Source organism: Podarcis bocagei (genome assembly GCF_964188305.1).
Source record: "Podarcis bocagei genome assembly, chromosome: 17".
In the NCBI taxonomy this organism is placed as follows: Eukaryota; Metazoa; Chordata; class Lepidosauria; order Squamata; family Lacertidae; genus Podarcis; species Podarcis bocagei.
Window position 1 is genome coordinate 37,623,300 of NC_138143.1, and position 21,523 is coordinate 37,644,822.

Below are 21,523 nucleotides of genomic sequence, written 5' to 3' on the forward strand. Positions count from 1 at the left end.
GTTCAGAACTACAGTTCCCATCAGGCCCAGCCAGCACTGTCTTGTTTCACCAGTATTTCTCAGCTAAAGAGTTGTACAACAGACAATTTCTTTAAAAACCCAATAGGAAAACATAAACACAGGATGTAACTGAGCTACATATCCTATTGAAATCAACAGCAAAACCCTCATTGATTTTAATTGTTCTAATCTCACTTCAGTGCCTTGCCAGTGTGGTGAAGAAGGATATTAGGCCCTGACAAAGGGCTCTCAGAAAGAAGACGCCCAGCTGAAATTGTGTAGTTAAATGAAAATATGATGGGCACCAAAGTGCTGGGTCCAAAATGCAGCCCAAAATTGTAAATTCATCTTATTTTAATATGATGTGTGTCTGAGCCTTCTGTATAGAAAAACAATACAGATTTATGATATTGCTAGTTAGAGAGCCTTTGGTTGGTATACAAATAATTGGGTTTTCTGTGTTGAACTTCTGTTGGGACACCGCTGGTTTGTTATCATGGCTGTTCTCAACCAGGTTAGTCCAGAGACCTTGATAGTCTTTAGTCTACAGTAGCTGAGCATTAGACTCAAAGGGTGCACATTACCTAAATTTTCTGTAACGTAACCATGTCCATTTTACTGGTGCCTATATAGGAAAAGTGCTTTGTAGATTCTTCTTTCATTTGCATCAGTAAATTGCAATGGGTTACCGAGGAGAATGGGAGTTTAACAGTAAAGCCAGTAGTTCAAAAATTCTACCTACCCTGAAGATAGCAGTCAGGAAAAATGTGTTTTAATTTTTGCCCTTCACTATTATGAAGAAAAAGGAATGAAGAAAAAGGAGAGAAATTCGTGCATTGTTTTGACTGCACTTATCTTTCCATGATATTGTTTTACCACTTAGTTGCAAAAAGATGGTAAGTCTTAATAGTAATTTACTACAAATGGGACCAATGCTCCCCACCCCTATTTAAGTAAAAAAATTATGCCAGTGCCAATTTCTTTTTATTATTGTTGCTATACAGATTAATAACACACATTTTCAGTTAATTTTCAATTTTCACTTGCCCTTTAAAATAACATCATTTTTATTGCCTTCTGGCCATGAAAGAAAACACACATGCACCTATAGTTATATATCAAACAATCTATAATGGCAAATTTAAAAAAGAATTAGGACACAAATCATGTGACGTTAAACACTTCTAAGTCTTATTGATTTCAGTGGGAGAATTAAATACATGGGTTGCAATTTACTAGGGGTCCATTACATTAGAATATATAATGGGAATGACCACTGAAAATGCATCCCTGGATTGATTTTAATTTTCCTCCCTCTTTCCTGAAATTTTGTTGTAGGTACTATGAGACTGGAAGCATTAAGCCTGGAGTTATTGGGGGGTCAAAACCAAAGGTCGCCACACCCAAAGTAGTAGAAAAGATTGCAGAATATAAACGCCAAAACCCCACCATGTTTGCCTGGGAGATCAGGGACAGGCTTTTAGCAGAGCGAGTATGTGACAACGACACAGTACCCAGCGTTAGCTCAATTAACAGGTAAGGATCTTTTGGACGGTACAATGGAGATGCATGTGGGCAGTGTTTCTTACAATTGTCTGAAAATGGAATGGGTCAATTTTGATTATTTGCAGGGCTCTTCACATGTGTAAAAGGCATTCATAGCCATTTTGTGATCTGTTTCTCATGCAATGTTTGGAGGACTGAGCATAGCTGGAAGAAGGACCTTGTAATAAATTTTCTGAAAGGCAAGGGAAAAATGAATATACAAAATAAATAAATACGAACATTTCTTTCTCCACAATGCCCATTGTCTCTGTCTTGAATTTCCATTTTTCTGCCGCCTAAGACCCTGATATTTGTTATGTGAAAACTAGGAACGTAACTGTTCTAATGCAAAAAAGTGTGAGTCTAGAACTTTGGAATGTGGACTGGGAAATAAGGAAGAACTAATCTAGGACAAGGACCATGTGGTCATATTTTGCTAGATTTACCATCCATCTTTATTATTGATTAATTGAAAGTGAACCTGGGTAGATCAGTAGTGCATCTGCTAATAGAAACAAGTGTGGTAGAATCTAGAGTGTCCTCCAGTTTAGTGACCTGTGCAATGTGTCTATTAAATCTTATGCAGAGGGATGATTAATTTTGCAAAATTCTTTTGAGATTCTTGCATACAAAGTGCTATCTTAGATTGTGTATTATGAAGTTTCTGTAATTTGTACTTGTCCGGTGCATGAACAGTCATGCTTATGAACAGTGTGTCAATTACTGCTTTTCTCAAGAAGCAATCACTGTCCCAATGTGCATAATTGTAGTTCATCACATCAAAAGTTAAGTATATATTTCATCGGAGAACTGAAAGATAATTCAGCTATGAGCTACAGTTTACTTCACAGTAGTTCTAGTTAAGTCCACCTTGTTACCCTGAAATGGATGGCTTGCAGATCACATCCTTTGTGAATTTTTATGTTAAATCCCGAGAAACCAAGCCCCATTAGTGGGAAGTGTCTCGTGTTTAAGGTAGCAGCACAGCTTAAATTGGGATATTTGGATTTTTTTAAAAAATATACAACTTATTTTAAATTTAGAAAATTCACACAAGTGGACTACTTTTCTGTATTAGAAACAACAACCCCAAAGAAAATTTTCATGTAATTTCATTTAAATGCTCTAACTTTATCTAACAATAACACACTATTTGTATTGCTGGGCGTGTAATATATAGCTGCAAAATTATTTTATTTGTTCTTTTCGATATCCGAGCATCTTTGGAACACTCACTAAATACTTAGTAATTTCCTCATAGGGTTTTAAAATGTTTTTTAAAAGGTTAGGGTACAAAAATTGCTGCTTTTTGACTGGTTACTAATCTAATTGCATATTATCATCAGATATTTTGCAGTGAGAATATACAGCTTTGCACATATTAATAATATGAAGAAAGTTAGCTCTGTTGAAATTAACAGGGTAATTTAAAGCACTTCCTGATTTTCACTATTATTGGATGAGACTCAATCACATATTGTACTGGCAAATTCAGGTTGTACAATTCAGGTTGGGAGGTCTTGCATGGCAAACCAGCTTCACCTCCAGACTGACCTTTTTAAAATAAGGAAAGTGATGGGAAAATGTGCTAGAAAGTATGGGATAAAATTTGCTGGATGCAACATCATTTAACCTCCCCACAAGCAAATGAGAATGAATGCCCAATAAATTGCTGATATCACCTAATCTCCTTAAGAACTTTGTGCAGACGAATAATGATAAATGTTCAATAAATGGGTTACCTGATATTGCAATTGATTTATGTCCCATTGAATTCAATAGATGTTAAGTGCAAGCAGCTTCACTTTGGCTCCATCTTTTAATTCTAATGCCATTCAGAACATTGGCTTCTGTTTCCTAAACAGAATGAAATCTCAAGCACTAGAGACTATAGAGCATAACCTAATTTATCTACCTTTCCATATGCTTTGGTTATTTGGTATTTACGTGCCCAGTTGCTGTGATCATTGCAGGACTGTGGGCAAAATTATGTGCTCAGAATGTGTCTGGCTAAACTGAAGCTGTACTATTTTTGCATATTGCAAAGTCATTTATTTAAAATGTTTGGCTAAAACTGAGAAGTAAAACAACAGCTTGGCCTATAGGCCAATTAAGGGAAAGTACATGGACTTAAACCAATTTAGTCCCATTGATGTCAATATGGCAAAGCTGGCAGAAGCCCAAATATTCCTGGGTTGGTTTGGGCTGTCTGAACTATTTTTTGCCTGAAAACAACATTTATCTTTTATGTGCGCTAGAAACCACCGGCCCAGCTCTGCAATCAGCTATAGTCATACTACTAGTTATACTGTTACAAGGCATGTATCCTGATTCTATGCATAACTAGCAAGTTACTTAATGTTTTAGCTTTTGCTGCCTGCCCCAAATGAAACTGTTATTGAAGAATACTGAAAAAGTTATGTATCGTAATACATAGCTTTTATATATCGTAAAACAGACCTGCTGATTCCGTCATTTTATAGCAGAGACTCTGAAGAACTGAGCAGGGTTGCCATACGTCCGGACTTTTGTGAACATATTCGGAATACTGCACTCGGAAGCAGCGTCTAGGAGGGAAATCGCTTAATGTCCGGGAAAATCCGGGTGTATGGCAACCCATGTCAGCAGCGGGTTGCCATACACCCGGATTTTCAGCGATTTTCCTTAAAAAACTTTTCTGTCCAGATTTTCCCTGTTTGAAATATGGCAACCCTAGAACTGAGTATGATTAACTTTCTTCCATCTCTTCATCTGGAGGCCACCAGACTGGGGAAGGCTGCTTTGTAGAATATCATACATGAATAGACAGGTCCCTACCCAAAAAGCTTTAAGTCTAAGTTACCTAAGTAGTGAAGGGGAAAACACAGCAGAAATGAGGGAAGGGGGAATGTAATATAACAAAACAACAAAAGGAGGGAGGAATTTATTTATTGCACTGAAACCCACGTGGTTGCATTAAATATGGATCCTTAAACACACACACACACACACACACACACACACACACACACACACACACACACATTTCAATATAGAGCTGTGTCATGCAGCTCCACATTAGTCTCTGGGCACATCAGAGAGGCTAAGGTAATAGAGGATGGATGAGAGTAAATGCAGGTACATGTATTTACATTTTTTTTTTTAATTTCCCAAAATTCTCTTTTGTAAACTCATGGGTGAAAGATATAGAGTTTGGCTGTAAACCTTAGAACACCAGCTGTTGGTGACCAGTAACAAGGGAAACCTATTAACTTCATGCCCTGCTTCTGAGAACACAATCATACCTGTCTGGCCACAGCTGGTAACACTGCTGAACTAGATATATACCTTTGGTCTTCAACTGCAAGGCACATATTATGTTCATAAAAAGAGCAGGCACTGGTAAATTTTTTGCATATTTTCCCCCCTTTCAGTTACTCTTGCTGTATTATTTTTGAATATTACTGCCTAATTACTTAAAATGATTAGCAGCTAAGTTCCAAATAAGTAAATCACAAAACAGGTTGGTACAGTTTGCATGAGATAAACCCCCTGCAGCAATCTGTTCAATCTCTCTCTTTCTGTCTCTTTTCATATACACATTTATGTACATACATGAGGGGCTTAAAGGAAAGTTGATACCTTGTTGATTTTTGCATTTCAGAGAAAGAGAGAGAGAGAGAGAATTAAATTTCAATCCTGACATGTGTCTGGGACTGAGGTGTTCTAGTTGTTCTTTTCTTTCAATTCATTCCTCTAGGTCTGGTATTCACAGCAGAGTCTTGATCCTACACCAATAATTGATAAAACACAGTGCCAGCTCAGCTGGGTCCCTGCTTACGTCATTTGTCTACTGTGGATATATAAAAAAATGTTTGCAAGATGACAAGTAAACTTGAATTCACCCCTAGTGAATGAAATGCTTTATAGTTCTGGGGAAGATAAGGTATAAGTGGAGAGACAATAGCAAATGGGCAGATCCGTGCACATTCTGACGCAGAAAAAGTGCATGCTTCTGTCATCTACTGCACAACTTAACAGTTTCTAGGAGAGGGCAAATTGGCATCCTTTGAAGAAGCGACTATGTCTCTTTCACCAAGTACACATTTCTGTATAGCAGGAAATATATGGATCAGATATATTAATTTATAAGATACAGAATAAATTGAAAATGTGTAAATAAATAGAGTTTGCAGGGCAAAGAAAGCAGGTCCATCTGAATGTTATTTGAAAACCTAATAAAATCTAGCAATATTTAGGGATGATTCATAATTCAGGTGGCATTCATGTTTTGCATGTGGCGTTTGATGCCTGAACGCATGAAATGAGGATGTGTGCGTGTAAGCATAGGGCGGACACGCAACAGAGAGTAACGATCACCAGTTCATTCAAGGCCAGTCTTCTCTAACCAGTTGCCCCCACAGAACAACCTCCCCACCTGCCTTGACTAGCTTACATCCACGTAGTATTGCTCTGTAAAATGGAGAAAGCTATGTCCTGTGTGGAAGCACAAAGCAGAAAGGAGACATATGGGACATTCTGCCTTATAAGAAGTGCCAGGTTGTTCCCTGGCCAGTCTGGAAGGCACCACCATCTCCTCCGTGCTCTGAACAATCCCATATCTGCATGGGATTGTTTGAGGGTGCTCAGTAAGGAGGAAGTGAACTTCGTATATACTCAAAAATGTATTTTATTTTAATTGATCAGGAAGCCACCCTGGAAGCCTTTTTGGGCAAACACTGGGCAAAATACTTTAAAATAAATACATGTGCTTCTTTCTTATACCTACACAGAGAGAGAGAGATTGCTTTAAATTAGGTGCTGTGTGAAATATCCAACACCAGCCCTGCTCTGAACCCTGTACAGATGCCAGCAGAGTGATCGGCATGTAGGAATTGCACCAGTCACCTGTTTGGTTCCCAAGGCCATTTACTCAGTGCAAAACCACTCTACAGCCTTGTGCGGATTGAACAGGCCAGTTGCATGCTGAGATGCAGGCAATGTGAAATGTAGCAGCCGATTTGCAGCAGTACAGATACAGCCTCCAGGCCTTCATTCTAGCTAGATAGTGTGCAAGGCTTCTAGTGGAGAAGCTGCTGTACATTCAGAGAATACTTGCAGAGCAGACCTAAGAAGTAGAGGCTCGTGTTGCCTCATCATCTTCAGACTGAAATTCTCAACTATGGGTTCCTGTTACTTTTAGGTGTGCCTCAGTTCCTACCCATGTAAGAAGGCTGCTCGCTGTGTCATTGTATGATTTACTGCTCTTACCTTGCTTTCTTCTAATCAAACTCTTCTAGAGGTGGGTACTTTGCTGTATCTCTGCATTAGGTGTGATCAGATCAGCTTAGTCACCCATGATGCAAAGACAGAGCAGAATTAACCACCTTCTGCACGGCTCACTGCTCTGTTTCTTGGGCTTGTACAGTCTAAAACTATGTTCAGAGCAGTGCCTTGTGCTGAAACAGGCCTTGAACTAGAATTGGGGGTCACAAACTCTTAAAATGCAAACCCTTCAGTGTACAGGAGTTTTTGGTTTTACGTACTTATTTCTTTGAAACATGCTTCAGCTTTCAAAACTTTTAGAAATATAGTATTACTCAAAGAGGGTCCCATCCTGAATTGTTCATTAAGTATTAACACAACACAACAACTACAACCAAACGCTTCAGGTGGAACTTGGAGTAAGCCCATTGAAATTAACAAGCACAACTACCGTTATGCCTGTTAATTTCAGGGGGTCTACTCTGAGTAAACCTTAGTTGAGTACTACCCACCATAATCATCTACAGTTTGGTAAATGGTGCAAAAGAAGAGGCAGATAACAGTAATTTGGCACTGTCACTTTATGAGTTGATGTTCTGAAATGCCAAAGAGGAAAATGTTTTGTTTTTTTAAATGACAGGAGAGTGTTCTTCTGTGAACATACTAAACATGAAAAAACAAATCTGGAAGACAACCAGGCAAAAGCTGGGAGTGTGGCCAGGAACTCATCAGGCCACAAGCTGCCAGCTAAAATATTATATTAAAACAGGCATATATACTGTGTGGAGAATTATATCAATTAACTGTGTGCTATTTGATAAAAGACCGTTCTATAGTGAGTGCATCAATCTTGTTCTTATTTAAATCAATGGCAAGATCTCCATTTGCGTCACTAGGAAAATATACAGAGAAGACCTCCTGCGTTCAGTGCTCTTAATACATCTCCACGGTGGATTTTCCATTGTTAACAATTTTATTTATTTTATGCTAACTTCAGTTCTCCAACCCAGTATTAACAAAAGCCTAAACCATATGTAGCACACACACACATTTTGCTGCCTAAAATATGTTAGCAAATATTCTGAAAGTAGGTATGACTCTAGATATGTATGTATGAGTAAGTTGGCACAAAAACTTTAATTTATGGTGATGTTAATGTTTAGGGCATTTCTACAAGTCTGTTGTGATCAGCCAACAGGAATGAGCAGAGAGGAAACACCACAGAATTATTTACAGTAGTTAATGAGACATTTCCTGTTGCGAGGGTTTAGAACTGTGCAGATTTTGCTCACTGAATATTTGGTGCTGTGAGGAAAAGCAGCAATCACCCACAAACCTGCACCAGGGTCCACATTTTGCCCCAATCTGGATAAATTAGTCATGCTTAACTCCAGTTGAAATTAATGAGACAAGGTATTATTGAGATCAATAGTATGTGTAATTATTATTATTGCAGTTATTTTATATCCATTGGAAGTCAATGGAATTTAAGTACTTAGATCCTGCGTTTTGGACACTGTGTTGTTTATGTTGTATATTTGGCTTTGGTCCATTTGCTCAGCTGCAATTCTTTCCAGTGGCGTAGCGTGGGTTGTCAGCACCCGGGGCAAGGCAAGTAATTTGCGCCCCCTAACCCGTGGATTTGCGCCCCCTAACCCTAACCCCCAGATGTTGCGCCCAGTGCGGCCGGTCCCCCCTGCACCCCCCACGCTACCCCACTGATTCTTTCAGTCTCTCTTGATGGGGTGATTACATATATGAGTTACAGTGAATGTCCAAGCATTGTGAATGATGACATTCACACATGAAAGTGGGCAATTCCAGTTTTGTGAATGTATTTAAGCAGACATGCATTTCCCAACTTTTCAGCTATGGCTGATAACACATTTAGGCAGTTCTCAGCTCAGTGCATCCTTTTGGTTTTCAATTTGGGAAATATAATAGTAATGAAGAGGAATAATTTTCTTGGACACTCATCATGCTTAGTTATTGTTTACCTGCATAGCTATTTTTTGCTCTATTGTTGTATACCTAATAGTAAGTAGCCATTTGTCTATATGCAGGATTATACGGACAAAGGTACAGCAACCACCCAACCAGCAAGTCCCAGCCTCCAGTCACAGCATAGGTAACTTTTTTTTAATATACTTAAAAATATATAATGCAATTCATTCTAAAGAACTTTTAATCACTCTTATGGGCAGATAATTCTGCACAGAACACTTCTGCACACGTACTAATGCACCTTCTTTGTCATTCTCCAAGGGCTGAACATGGTAAATGAATTTTATAAATACTGCTAAAAGGTTTTGAATTTTACTGATTATTATGATAAATAGCTTTCACCATGAGACAGAAAATTGAAATCTAAACCAAAAAAAAAAAAAAAATCATCCCACTAATGGGGGTCTATAGAATGTCAGATAATTAAAGTAATAAATCAAGAAAGGGATAGTTATTCATAACATTTTCTGCATCATTAGTCAGTAAGTAGTTTTGAATGTGTTTTTTTCTTCTATCAACCAACCCTTCCATAATTCTTTGTGCACTTGCAATTTTGAGTGAAGAGGTAGCAAAACTTTGAAAACTTTTTACTGCGTTTTCTTCTTCTTCTTTGCCTAATTCACATGCAGACCATCTAACTCTAGTCATTGAAGAGTGATGGACTTTATATTAGGGTGTTTTTTTTCTTGTGGAGTCTCTGACAGATGAGCATAACCTTGCTTAAAATAAGCCCTGTTAACTCAAACTACTTTTATAATATATTCAAGTTTATGTAGTCCTGTTGAACCAAATGAGTGAAGTCAAAGTACTTCGGCTTAACTGGGTTGTAAGGCATGCTTCCATGGACCACTTTGGCTTAATATTCACCGCCTCTTTTCTCTTCACTGCAGATTTTCAAATTTTTCCTCTGCCTAATCCTTTAGAACTGAATTCACTAAATTTTATCTTGAAAAATCTCCATATTTTCTGAGCTGTCAGCATTTTAGAATACTAGCAACCTAATCCACAATCCAGCTAAAATGAAGTTCTTAGATTCAAGACAGTTAATCCCAGTGATTTCAGTAGGGACTAAATTGGTTTAAATCCACATACTTCATTAAAAATTATGGACTGGACTACAGGCAAGCAATCCTCTAACCATTTACTCTGGAATAAAAATCCTGAGTCCAATTTTAGAATCTGGAGTGAATCTCATGTATGAAGTGGTAACTCTCTCAACATATAGGAGATTTCAGACAACTTGCAGCGTACATTTCGGTATTTCTGAATTGCACGAATATATAAGACATATGAGTGATGGTTTAAATAAGCCTCTAAACCACAGTTTCCTAAATACACAAACTAGAATGTCTACCAACCACAAAATTTAATATGAAAGAGACCACTCAGAACATACCCTGCATCTTAAGTCCAATTGAAGCAGTTCTACCATATCCAGGATTCCCAGTGAACTCTACAGAGCTTCAAGTATTGGACCGGGCTGTCCTTAGTATTTGGCATACTGAGGTGCCTATCTCAGGAGCCATATTTTGGATGCTATAAGAGGGCAGCAAATTGTTAGTTATTTAATCTATTATTATACTTTTGGCTCTTGGTCTGGGCACCATATGCACTGTGTTGAGGCAGTGGTTCAGAGGATCTAGTGCCCCCAGTGCTATCTTTGTCTTACTCAAGTCCTCAAATGCTGAAAGAGTTGCAGATTATCATATCATAGATTTCCTAGTATCAGGGGTCCTAGCAAGAATGCAATCTACTGTCAATTTAGAGCAGCTTTTTCCAAACCCCCAGATGCTTTTGACTATAATTCCCATCAGCCTCAGCTGGCAAGACTATGCCTGATGGGAATTGTAGTCCAAAACACACAGAGAGCACCAGGTTGCAGGCAGGTGCTTTATTGCGTTGGACATAAATGGTGGGAGATGTAGGCTCAAATCTCTGCTTGTCCAGGGGTTTATTTGTCCAGGCAAAATAATCATAACAGACTTTTAGACTGATGCATCTTGCGCCATATATGTTGACCTGAATGCCTTGGAGATGCAACCAGCAATCTTTTGTGAAGTGATATAGCATAATGTTTAAGAACATGAGCTGTAAGCTACTTATCTGTAGTTCTTATCTCATTTCAGCCATGACCTCTATGGCATCAATGGATTCCCTTAGGCAGCTACTTCTCATCTTAACATGGGGGTAACATAACACTAGCCTATGGTACAGAGTTGTTGTATCAGTTACTGATAAAACAAACATGAAGCATTTTGAGCAGTTTAGAAAAGTGCTATATCCTGTGACAAGGGTAGCTAACATTGGTGACCACCAGATGTCTTAGACTACAACTCCCATCATGGCAAATGGTTGAGAATGATGGGAGTTGTAGTTCAAGACATCTGGAGGGCAACACACTGGTTAACCTTGTGGTATGGGTTAGTTATCATGGAACTTTGGAGTGTCAGGCATAGCCCTATTGGCTTTAGCCCAAACGTAGCAGAGTTTTCCTGCACAGCGAAGAAGCTAGTTGCGGCAGTAATGACTAGTCAGCTAGACTCAGAATAACTATTTACAGGATTTATTAAAAGGAAAAATAAAACCAGCAGAGTTTCTGCATACAAATAAAAGCAAAATAAACCCTCCTTTCTTTCTTTCTCTCTCTCTCTCATAACCATACACAGCACTTCTAACTCCTAACACACCTCACATCAAACTGTGCTAGCAATCCCTAGATAACAGAGTTGAGTGCTGCTCGTTAACCAATCAGAGTGAGTAGTTTCTAGGTCAAGCAGACCTGGGCTTTCTGCCAAGAGTAAATTGACACCAGCTTGAGTTAATTGGTGAAGCTAGAATCTGCAAGTTTCCCACGAGAACCAATTAACAGAAACTGAAACCGAAACTGAACACCCCCTCACAGATTCTGCTGAACAATTAACACCAAATACACCTATGTAGGAGATCATTTTTCCAGCAAACCTAAACCCTTGCACATACGCTTGTTCTTTATCTTTGCCAATGGTTTAGTTAACACATCTGCTACATTTTCTTCACTTGACACATAAGTACAGGTGATTACATTGTCTTGTACACAGCAACGTACATTTTGGTATTTTACAGAGATATGTTTGGAACGCGATTTGAAACCCTCTGTTTTACTTAAGGTTATACAAGCTTGATTATCAATGTAAACTTGTACTGGTTCTCCACAATTTACATTTAAATCTGCCATCAAATGCTTGAAATAAATCACCTCGTTGCACAATTCACTCAATGCGGCATACTCTGATTCCGTTGATGACACACTTACAACGTCTTGCTTGCGTGACCGCCAGCTGATTAAAGCTCCACCGACCATTATGACTAGTCCTGTGACAGATTTTCTATCTGGCAAATTTCCCCAGTCACTATCACAGTAGCAACTCAACATTTCATCCTCTGAAGAATTTAATTGTAACATATAGCCAATTGTCTGTTTGAGATACCTCAGAACTTGTTTTACCCCTTTCCAGGCATTTAGTGTGGGTTTTGAGACCAATCTACTTAATATGCCTACTGCATAGCTAATATCAGGTCTGGACCACTGTGCTATATACAATAAACTTCCAATTACAGAGTGATATACATCAGGATGTTCAAATTCAGGACTCTCATCTATATGAAGTGTTTTTATGAAACCTGGATCCATAGGCACCGCTGCCCCTTTGCAATCCTGCATCCTGTATGTAGTCAGTAGTTGTTTAACTTTGTTCTGCTGACTAATTAGGCAGCTGCCATCTTGGGCCCAGCACACTTCCAACCCTAGATATGTCCTAACCGGGCCTAAGTCTTTTGCACACCCACCTGCAGCATACAATCTTTGCCCCCTCAGGCGCTGCCACTGGTGTAAAAACCTTGTGCTCATTCAGAGAGGACATCTCTTCCTCCATTGCCTGTTTCCAGCGCTCTGCCTCCTCTTTTGGTAACTTTAACACCTCCTGAAAACTCTTGGGTTCTGCACTTACACTAAACACATTTGCAGTATCTGGGGAAAAACGCACTGGAGGCACTCCTTTGTTTTGTCTTTTAGATCTTCTGGGAGAAAATTTTTCTTCTGACCCACTTTCCTCCTCAGAACTATGACCTCTCTTTTGTTGCTTAGCAACTGGGCTTTGGCTAACTCCACTTTCTTGAGAGCTCTTATCTGAACTTTCCTCCCCCTCAGACTCTGATTCTCTGTGTCTACTTTCAGAGTCATGGAGCTCCTGGGAAGGTTCAAACCAAACCTCAGTATTGGCATGTAGTCTCTCCCAGCCACTATGTTCACAAAAACTGGCATTCCTGGAGATCACAATGCCATTTGTCCCTTCAGCAAAGCGGAAACCTTTTCCCAGCTCCTGGTAACCCACAAACACTAACTGTTTGGTCTTAGGATCTCCCTTTTTCCTCATTTGCTTCGGAATTAATACCCAGGCTTTTGATCCAAACACATGCAAATGGTCAATTTTAGGTTTTTTCTGAAACAATTTAAAGTACGGGGTTGTACCTATTGTTTGATGGAAGAGCCTATTTTGGAGATAACACGCGGTGAGCATGCTCTCCCCCCAATAAGACATGGGCAAATCAGCATCATCAAGCATGGCAAACATCATATCTTGTAAAGATCTGTTTTTTCGCTCTGCAACGCCATTCTCCTCTGGGGAAAAAATGTTCGTTTTTCTATGCCCAATGCCACGCTTTTGTAACCAATCTTTAAAGGCATTTGACATAAATTCGCCACCTCTGTCCGTCTGAATCCTTTTGAGTTTAATGGACAGAAACCTTTCCACAGATGCCACCCAGCCTTTAAACTTAGTGAACACGTCACCCTTATTCTTCATGGGAAAAACCCAAGAATAACGCGTGGCGTCATCCACAATTGTTAGTGAAAAACGCGATCCACCCCTGCTTACAGCAAATGGACCAATTACGTCCATGTGAACCAGCTGTAGCGGTGACTCACTAACTCTGTCACTTCTGGGGTAAGAGACTCTGTGGGTTTTAACCTTTTTACACACATTACAATCAAGGTACTTGTTACAACTCTTTAAATTACCCCCATCAGCCAATTCAGACATTTTTAGTACACTTTTCCAGCAAGCATGCCCCATTTTCCTATGCAATAAGTGCACACAGTTGTCATGTATAGCTTTGTTATTCACTGCAGGCTGAGATTTACTGACTACTGCTGCAACTTGAGATCCTGCTTTAAGCCAAAACAAGCCTCCCTCTGACTTAGCAGTGCCTAAAATCTCACCAGCCTTCTTAATAATGCAACTGTCTCCTTCAAAATACACTTTAAACCCAGCTTTTAGCAAACAATCTACAGACATCAGATTGCTCCTTAATGATGGCACACAAAGTACATTTTGCAGACATTCACGAAGACAAGGAACAAAAACTGCACCCCCCGAAATCACTTCGGAAGTACTTCCGTCTGCTAGAGCCACCTGGCTGCGCTGTGCTGAGTTCTTGGAAACAAACAATTCATCTGAATTCACGATGTGGCGAGATGCTCCCGAATCGACCACCCAGACCGCTTGTTTCTCATCAGCAATCTTGACCTCGCTGGTCACCAGCTGAGCCGACTGTTTTTGTTTGAAGAATTTCCTTTTACGCTGCTGCTGCTGCTGATCTCGTCTCTGCTCCTGCACCGGCCACTGAGACTTGACCAACTCCGGACATTGTCGTTTTAGATGCGCTGAAGACCCACATCGGAAACAACGCCTAACAGCAAACGCTGACTCCTCACCAGTACGCTGCTTTTGCTTCACCTCTGGCATGGCATGAGAACTCCTTCCAAACCGCCCGCCAGTAGAAGTCTCTGCAGCCAACGACCTTTCTTGCCTCTTCTGCCATTCTTCAATCAAACGCCCAGTAACGTAACTGACTGATAAATCATGCTCCTGTATGCCTTCTAGAGACAAAACTAAATTATCCCAGCTTTCCGGGAGAGAACTCAAAATAATAGCCACCTTCTCCTGCTGGTCTAACGCACAGTCTCTTTCCTGTAGCGCAGCAAACTTTAACTGTAAACTGTGTAGGTGTTCCTGCATTGTAACCCCAGGCTGTAACATTGCCTTGTACAATGCCTTGCGAATGAACAGCTTGGAAACCGCTGTCTCACGCACATGGAGTTCTTTAAGTGCTTGCCACACACCTCTAGCTGTCTTGATTCCCCTCACATACGGCAACTGGGAATCTTCCAGCCCCAAGACAATTGTGGCCCTTGCTCTTTGGTCTTTATCGAGGTCTTCATCATCAGGCTTCGCAGGAAACTTACTCACCACTTGCCAGAGACGATCCCTCTGCAGCACTGCCTGCATGCGTTCCGACCACAGCAAGTAATTGGAGTCATTCAGACGCTCAAAAGCCATCTGAACTGGTTGTGAGGTCATCTTGAGAGCGATGTCCCTGGAACCCGGAACCAGCTACTCACGACCACCGAGAGAGAAAACAGGAACCACAGCACCCAGCACTCACACGCTGCAGCTGTTGTCCTTGTGTCCGCTGCGTCACCAGCTCACCACGGTCAGGAACCAGCCAGGAACAACAACTTCTGGAACTACTGGAACCAACGCCGTTGATGCTGACACCACCGCAACTCAGGCTGGCAGCACAATGCCCATAACCTCATGGAACTTTGGAGTGTCAGGCATAGCCCTATTGGCTTTAGCCCAAACGTAGCAGAGTTTTCCTGCACAGCGAAGAAGCTAGTTGCGGCAGTAATGACTAGTCAGCTAGACTCAGAATAACTATTTACAGGATTTATTAAAAGGAAAAATAAAACCAGCAGAGTTTCTGCATACAAATAAAAGCAAAATAAACCCTCCTTTCTTTCTTTCTCTCTCTCTCTCATAACCATACACAGCACTTCTAACTCCTAACACACCTCACATCAAACTGTGCTAGCAATCCCTAGATAACAGAGTTGAGTGCTGCTCGTTAACCAATCAGAGTGAGTAGTTTCTAGGTCAAGCAGACCTGGGCTTTCTGCCAAGAGTAAATTGACACCAGCTTGAGTTAATTGGTGAAGCTAGAATCTGCAAGTTTCCCACGAGAACCAATTAACAGAAACTGAAACCGAAACTGAACAAGTTAATGGCACAGATCTCTACCATTGTTCCCATGGTATACACAGCTGACTCTCAACTTAGGCAGGGGTTATGTTGCAGGGATAGTGCATAAAGTCAAAATCGCTTATAGTCAAAATATATTGGGTGGAATGGTGGGTGGAATTGCCAGTCTTTTCCCCCAGAGGCCCACCCCTCCCGCCTTTTATTTTTATTTTAAAAAATCATTTGCCAAGCCCTTGAAGCTGAATGCGCAAAAGTTAAATGCACGTATGTTGTGGGTCTACTTTGTGTATATATGAGAATAGACAGGGCAGAATATTTTTGCAATGCTTGATAGGTACCTGATGCTAATTTAGCTTGCTGCTGTATAAAGCTGGTCTTTCTGTCAGCAACAAAAGCTAATAAGATAGGGCTGGGCTGTAAGACATGGCAGAAAATGAAATTTAAATGTTCAAGAAAGGTACCCAGGCTGCAAATTTCCCTGTTCCCCCTCTCCCAGCCTCCTGGTTGTAGGTAGTGGTATTGAAACACAACTATCAAAGATGGCAATCATGGAAAAGTTGTTTGCATGGCTTCCTCTCTTGTGTGGATATGTGTACTGATTGGTTTGTTTCTAAATTACAGCTTCCACAGGTTCCGTGACACAAGTGTCCTCAGTAAGCACAGACTCAGCAGGCTCCTCCTACTCCATTAGTGGAATTCTGGGAATTACCTCTCCCAGTGCTGAAAGCAACAAACGTAAAAGAGATGAAGGTAAGAATAAACACATATTCCTTTCATATTCTTTTTTTAATAGTTTATAGAAAGAGTGAAATTTTATCCTCAATCTCAGCTGCAAAATTAATTATCTCCTTCTCGCTACAAACCTGTTTCCCACTTAGAGATACCAATTTTCTTTGTATGTTAATTTGAATTAACACACACACACACACACACACACAGATAGGAGCTAATAAATTTCTATATCAGTAAAAATTATAATTTCAAAATAACCCATTTGGAAATTAGGAGCCAAACTATCAACAAAACAGAGATTTGAAAAGGCTTGGAATCTGCCTCCTTTGCCATACCATTTTGGAGGACACAGTTGTGAACTTTTTGTCTAGTGATGTGACTATTTTAATTTTACTTAAGAACTAAGTGGGAGGAAAAAGCATGAGATTCTGACATATTTCCTCTTGACTAAAATGATAGGGGCTTGCGGCTTTCCAACACCAATTACTGTATGAATTGACAACATGGTAAAACACCTTCTGTTGCATAATCATTTTAATATGAGAACTGGGCAATGCCTCTGACTCTTCTTGCATGATCAGTTTGACTGAGGGTAGATTCACATTATGGTTTTTAATGCTGACTTTTTTATTTTGTAGATTTCTGAATAATTTAAAACTGCCTGGGTACAGAAAGCATTGTGGCAAATAGAGGTGGCACAAGATAAACCTTTTGTTTAAATAGACTTGCTTTTGTTGAATGAGGCTTTTGAATGGTTCAGCACAAGTTCATTAGCATCAACTTCATTCAGCATTTCCTGGTTCAAGTCACTTTCTAAAGACTTTTCAGAATGTGCCCAGTTGCATTTTGAATTAAAACCATTTACTAGGCTGGATCTGTCTGTGCTATGACTGAAATCTGTAATTGGTTGGATTTGTAGATTAATCAACTGAAGTTTGGTTGATTAATTTGTATGACCAATTTTTAACAATAGAGGTATGAATTAAAAACACATTTTGGTTTATTATTTTCTTACATTTTCATAGCTTACCCATAACAAAAATTCTCAGCAGCTCATGAAGCAATATGTTTTGGTTCGTATGCTAATAAAACTGGGATTTTTTTTTAAAAAAGAAAGGAAAATATTAAAGATTATATTCTGTTCAAAAAAGAGTGGAAGTTATGTCTATTTAACTTATGTTTATACATCCTTAAATATCTCAAAAAACCCCCCACCTATGGTGAGGTTCTGATAATGTGCAATGTCATTCAAATTAAACTGATCAGTTACCAATTAACAGGCAGTTAGTACTATAATCATGTAGTTTTTAAAATTCTAGTGTGCACTTAGTGTGCACAAATCTGATGAAAAGTCAACTCATGTTGGCTTTGGAACACAACCCCCCCCCCCACATGTGAACAGACAGTGCTGCCTCCAGTTTTGGAGGGCTTTTATGTAAAGTGCATTCATTGGGCCCCTCTTCCTGAAAGGGCACACCTGCTATCATTGCAATTAATTACCTTGCCCAATCTGTATAAGCACCCATCCTATGGTGTGATCTTTGAGGATGCCCACAGATGTCTGCCCCTGATGCCAGTGAACTGAATTCTATGATTATAATAATACAAGTAAAACTAGGGTTTGGAAACAAGCTTTTCAGCTGCCAGAAATAGTCACATTGATGATCCAGTAATTCTCAATAAACGTGAAAGCACTGATGCATGTAAATGAAACTCGACCCTTCCACTGAAAGGCGTGGGGAGCCTGCTTGCAACGTGAACAGGGTGCACCCAATGTTGCTCTAGTCCAGTTCCGCTTTCTGCAGAGGAAGTGTTTTAGGTTCAGGGTTGTTTACAACTGTATGCTCATCAGGAGTTCATGAACATATAAAGCGGTTTGCTTAAATGTGTGCAATGAGTCACCAGAGAACTAACATGTTCATATCACTGCTCCCCAAAGGGTTTTCAATTGAAGTAAGTCACAAATTCAGCTGTGAGTCACCAGTTGCTGAGCAGTCCAGTTATGGATGTGCATGTGTGAACTAGTATTGAGTGCAAAACTTCTGAGTTGGAAATCATTTTAATTATAATCTGTTCTCACCATCTGTTTTGATGGAACTTGGCCTAATCTAACAGTTCCACAGATATAGAACTAATGCTTAGCAAGCATTTGCTGCTCATTGAAGGTTCAAAGCACTTTACACACATCATGACAGCAATTATTGCAATCATCCAATAAGTTAGGTCAGTATTACCTTGCAGGCAGGAATAGAGGAGATATTAAAGGTCTACATAAATATATTTAGTGAATTTACAACTGAGGTGAGAATTGAACCAGGTTTTCCTTGGCCACAGCAGTGCTCTCCACCACAACGCAACAATTCTCAACAGCACATAATAATATATAATGCATAAGGAAAAAATGATGCTTTATTAAAATCATATAGCCTCATTAACTGTTCAGTTTGTTTCACCCATAACAAATAAGTTATAGACAAAACAGGCACCATAGCTGATAAACAGATAATAGATAAAACCACTTAGTCAACGTACATTTATTGTAACATCTACAAGCATAACAATCTGCATTAACTGTGACCAAATGTAGGGGGGGGGGAGTCCTCCAGATATACTAGGGGTCATCAAACCTTCTCAGCAAACCCTCAGACCTTGGGGGGCCAGGACTAAATTTTGAAAAATAATAATGAATGAATTCCTATGCCCCACAAATAACCCAGAGATGCATTTTAAATAAAAGGACACATTCTACTCATGTAAAAACACGCTAATTCCCAGACCATCCGTGGGCTAGATTTAGAAGGAGATTGGGCCAGATCTGGCTCCCAGGCCTTAATCTGCCCACCCATAAAGCTAAAGGTAAAGGGACCCCTGACCGTTAGGTCCAGTCATGGACAACTCTGGGGTTGCGGCGCTCACCTCACTTTATTGGCCAAGGGAGCCAGCGTACAGCTTCCGGGTCATGTGGCCAGCAGGACTAAGCCGCTTCTAGCAAACCAGAGCAGTGCATGGAAACACCGTTTACCTTCTCACTGGAGCAGTACCTATTTATCTACTTGCACTTTGACTTTTTTTGAACTGCTAGGTTGGCAGGAGCAGGGGCTGAGCAACGGGAGCTCACCCCATTGCAGGGATTCGAACTGCCGACCTTCTGAATGGCAAGCCCTAGGCTTTGTGGTTTAGACCACAGCGCCACCTGTGCCTACCCATGAGATATACTAATCCACTGATGTTTAATATTTCCTTTGTATTGTAGGTTAGGGTACATGTGCATACCTGCTACATCTACTACAAAGTAGTATTTTACTCATTTATTTTTGAGGATCAGTTTTTGGCCAGTGTGTTTATGTTTTGTAGGGACAGAGCTGCTTAGGTATTGAAGATTGCCCAATCCCTATTCAGCTGATAGAGGGCTTAGCAGGATCCCTTAGCCTTACATTAGTGGAGGGGAACCAACTCGTTATAGAAAGATAAACATATTGACCCCAGCAATATCTTTCTTGTGTGTGGAATCCCAAAACAACAAAACATTTTCCTTCTGTTAGGTTCCTCTAACAAATTAAAAAAGAGAAACTTGGAAATGCATTCCTATTAATACATTTGGGAGCAAGACCTATTGAACTCAGGACATGTGCTGCAAAATGCCCACACTGAAAAATGGCTGTAGATTCGGACCAAAGAGTTGCCCCAAAATGAATTTCCCAGTTTGAATGCTATCATAATTTTGGTGGAAAAAAGAAGGAGGATATGGTTATTTAATTATAGGGAGCAGTATAATGCATAATATACAGAAGGTGGCCAAGCTAACATTTTTTTTACTTTTCCAAAGTGCAACATTCAGCCTTAAATATCATTTTTGCATAGTTGATATATTCACAGCTCTGCTCAAATATGTTGGGAAATACTAGGCAGTAATTATGTTCCGCTTGCAGGTGCTGTGTGAGCAGGGCTAGCTAGTGGTATAGAACGGGCTCTTTCCTTAGAACTCATAAACTGTATCCATGACACACTATGATTCATTACCTTTTTCTGTTCACCTCACCATTGACATTCTTTAGCAGATGTCACCAGTCTTTAACTCAGTGGGTTGCATGCCTGGTAGCAACAGGGGCAAACTATATCAGACAATCTTTATTGGTTTATGTAGCTGAAGGTGTCATTTTCCCCTCCTGTTGTAATATGAATTCAGAGCAGATGTGTCTTAGTGGGGGATCGGTTGTTTTCACTTATAACTAAAGGACACACTACTGGAGACTGACAAAAGAAGCAGAACATGGACAGCAACTAGACAGTAGATGGTTGCTAAATAGAGATGAATTCTTCACCTCCCCCTTCTTAAAAGGCAGATACTTTTAGCCACAGTGGTGTTCTTGAACATGTTAACTCACTTAAACTTTGCTAATTTTCCACTGCAACCGCCCCCCCCAAGTTAACAATGCATATTGGCAAAGAAAAGCTACAGAAGAAAATGTAGTCATTTTATTTTATAGTTTCAAAGTTGCAGGGGAAGTCATATGGTATAACAACTGGCCATGTGAAAATGAATTGTGGTTTATTATATGCTATAAATTAGTAGAGAAATAAATGCTTTTTAAATGTTACAAATGGCTATGTTTTCAAGGTATTCAGAGTGGGAACAATGGAAATGAGTCTAATTTTAAGAGGATACCAGGTGAATGCCTTCTGTGATTATTATTTCTGCTGTATAATGCTATTTTTCTGTTCTTGTTTTAGAGTTAGTTTATAACTGATGTTTTTAAATTTTTATTCATGGTTTTTACCGTGAGCTCTTCCGAGGAAAGATAGTATATAGATATTTTAAACAAACAAACATATAGTACTCTTAAAGTACTGTTCCTATTAACATGACTAGAAGATAACTTGACTAGTTCATTCATGTTGCCACCTGCCCACATAGAAGT

General features: G+C 39.7%; 1 protein-coding gene across 3 annotated transcripts in view; it reads left to right on the forward strand.

Moving 5' to 3' along the window:
* Window positions 1-21,523, forward strand: part of PAX5 (paired box 5) — a 229,625-nt gene that overhangs the window by 32,242 nt on the left and 175,860 nt on the right. For all 3 annotated transcript variants that reach the window (XM_081176730.1, XM_081176732.1, XM_081176731.1), the window contains exons 3-5: window positions 1,339-1,536; window positions 8,853-8,917; window positions 16,494-16,622. In XM_081176730.1, coding sequence (XP_081032856.1) covers window positions 1,339-1,536; window positions 8,853-8,917; window positions 16,494-16,622 — 392 coding nt within the window. The remainder of the gene's footprint in view (window positions 1-1,338; window positions 1,537-8,852; window positions 8,918-16,493; window positions 16,623-21,523) is intronic.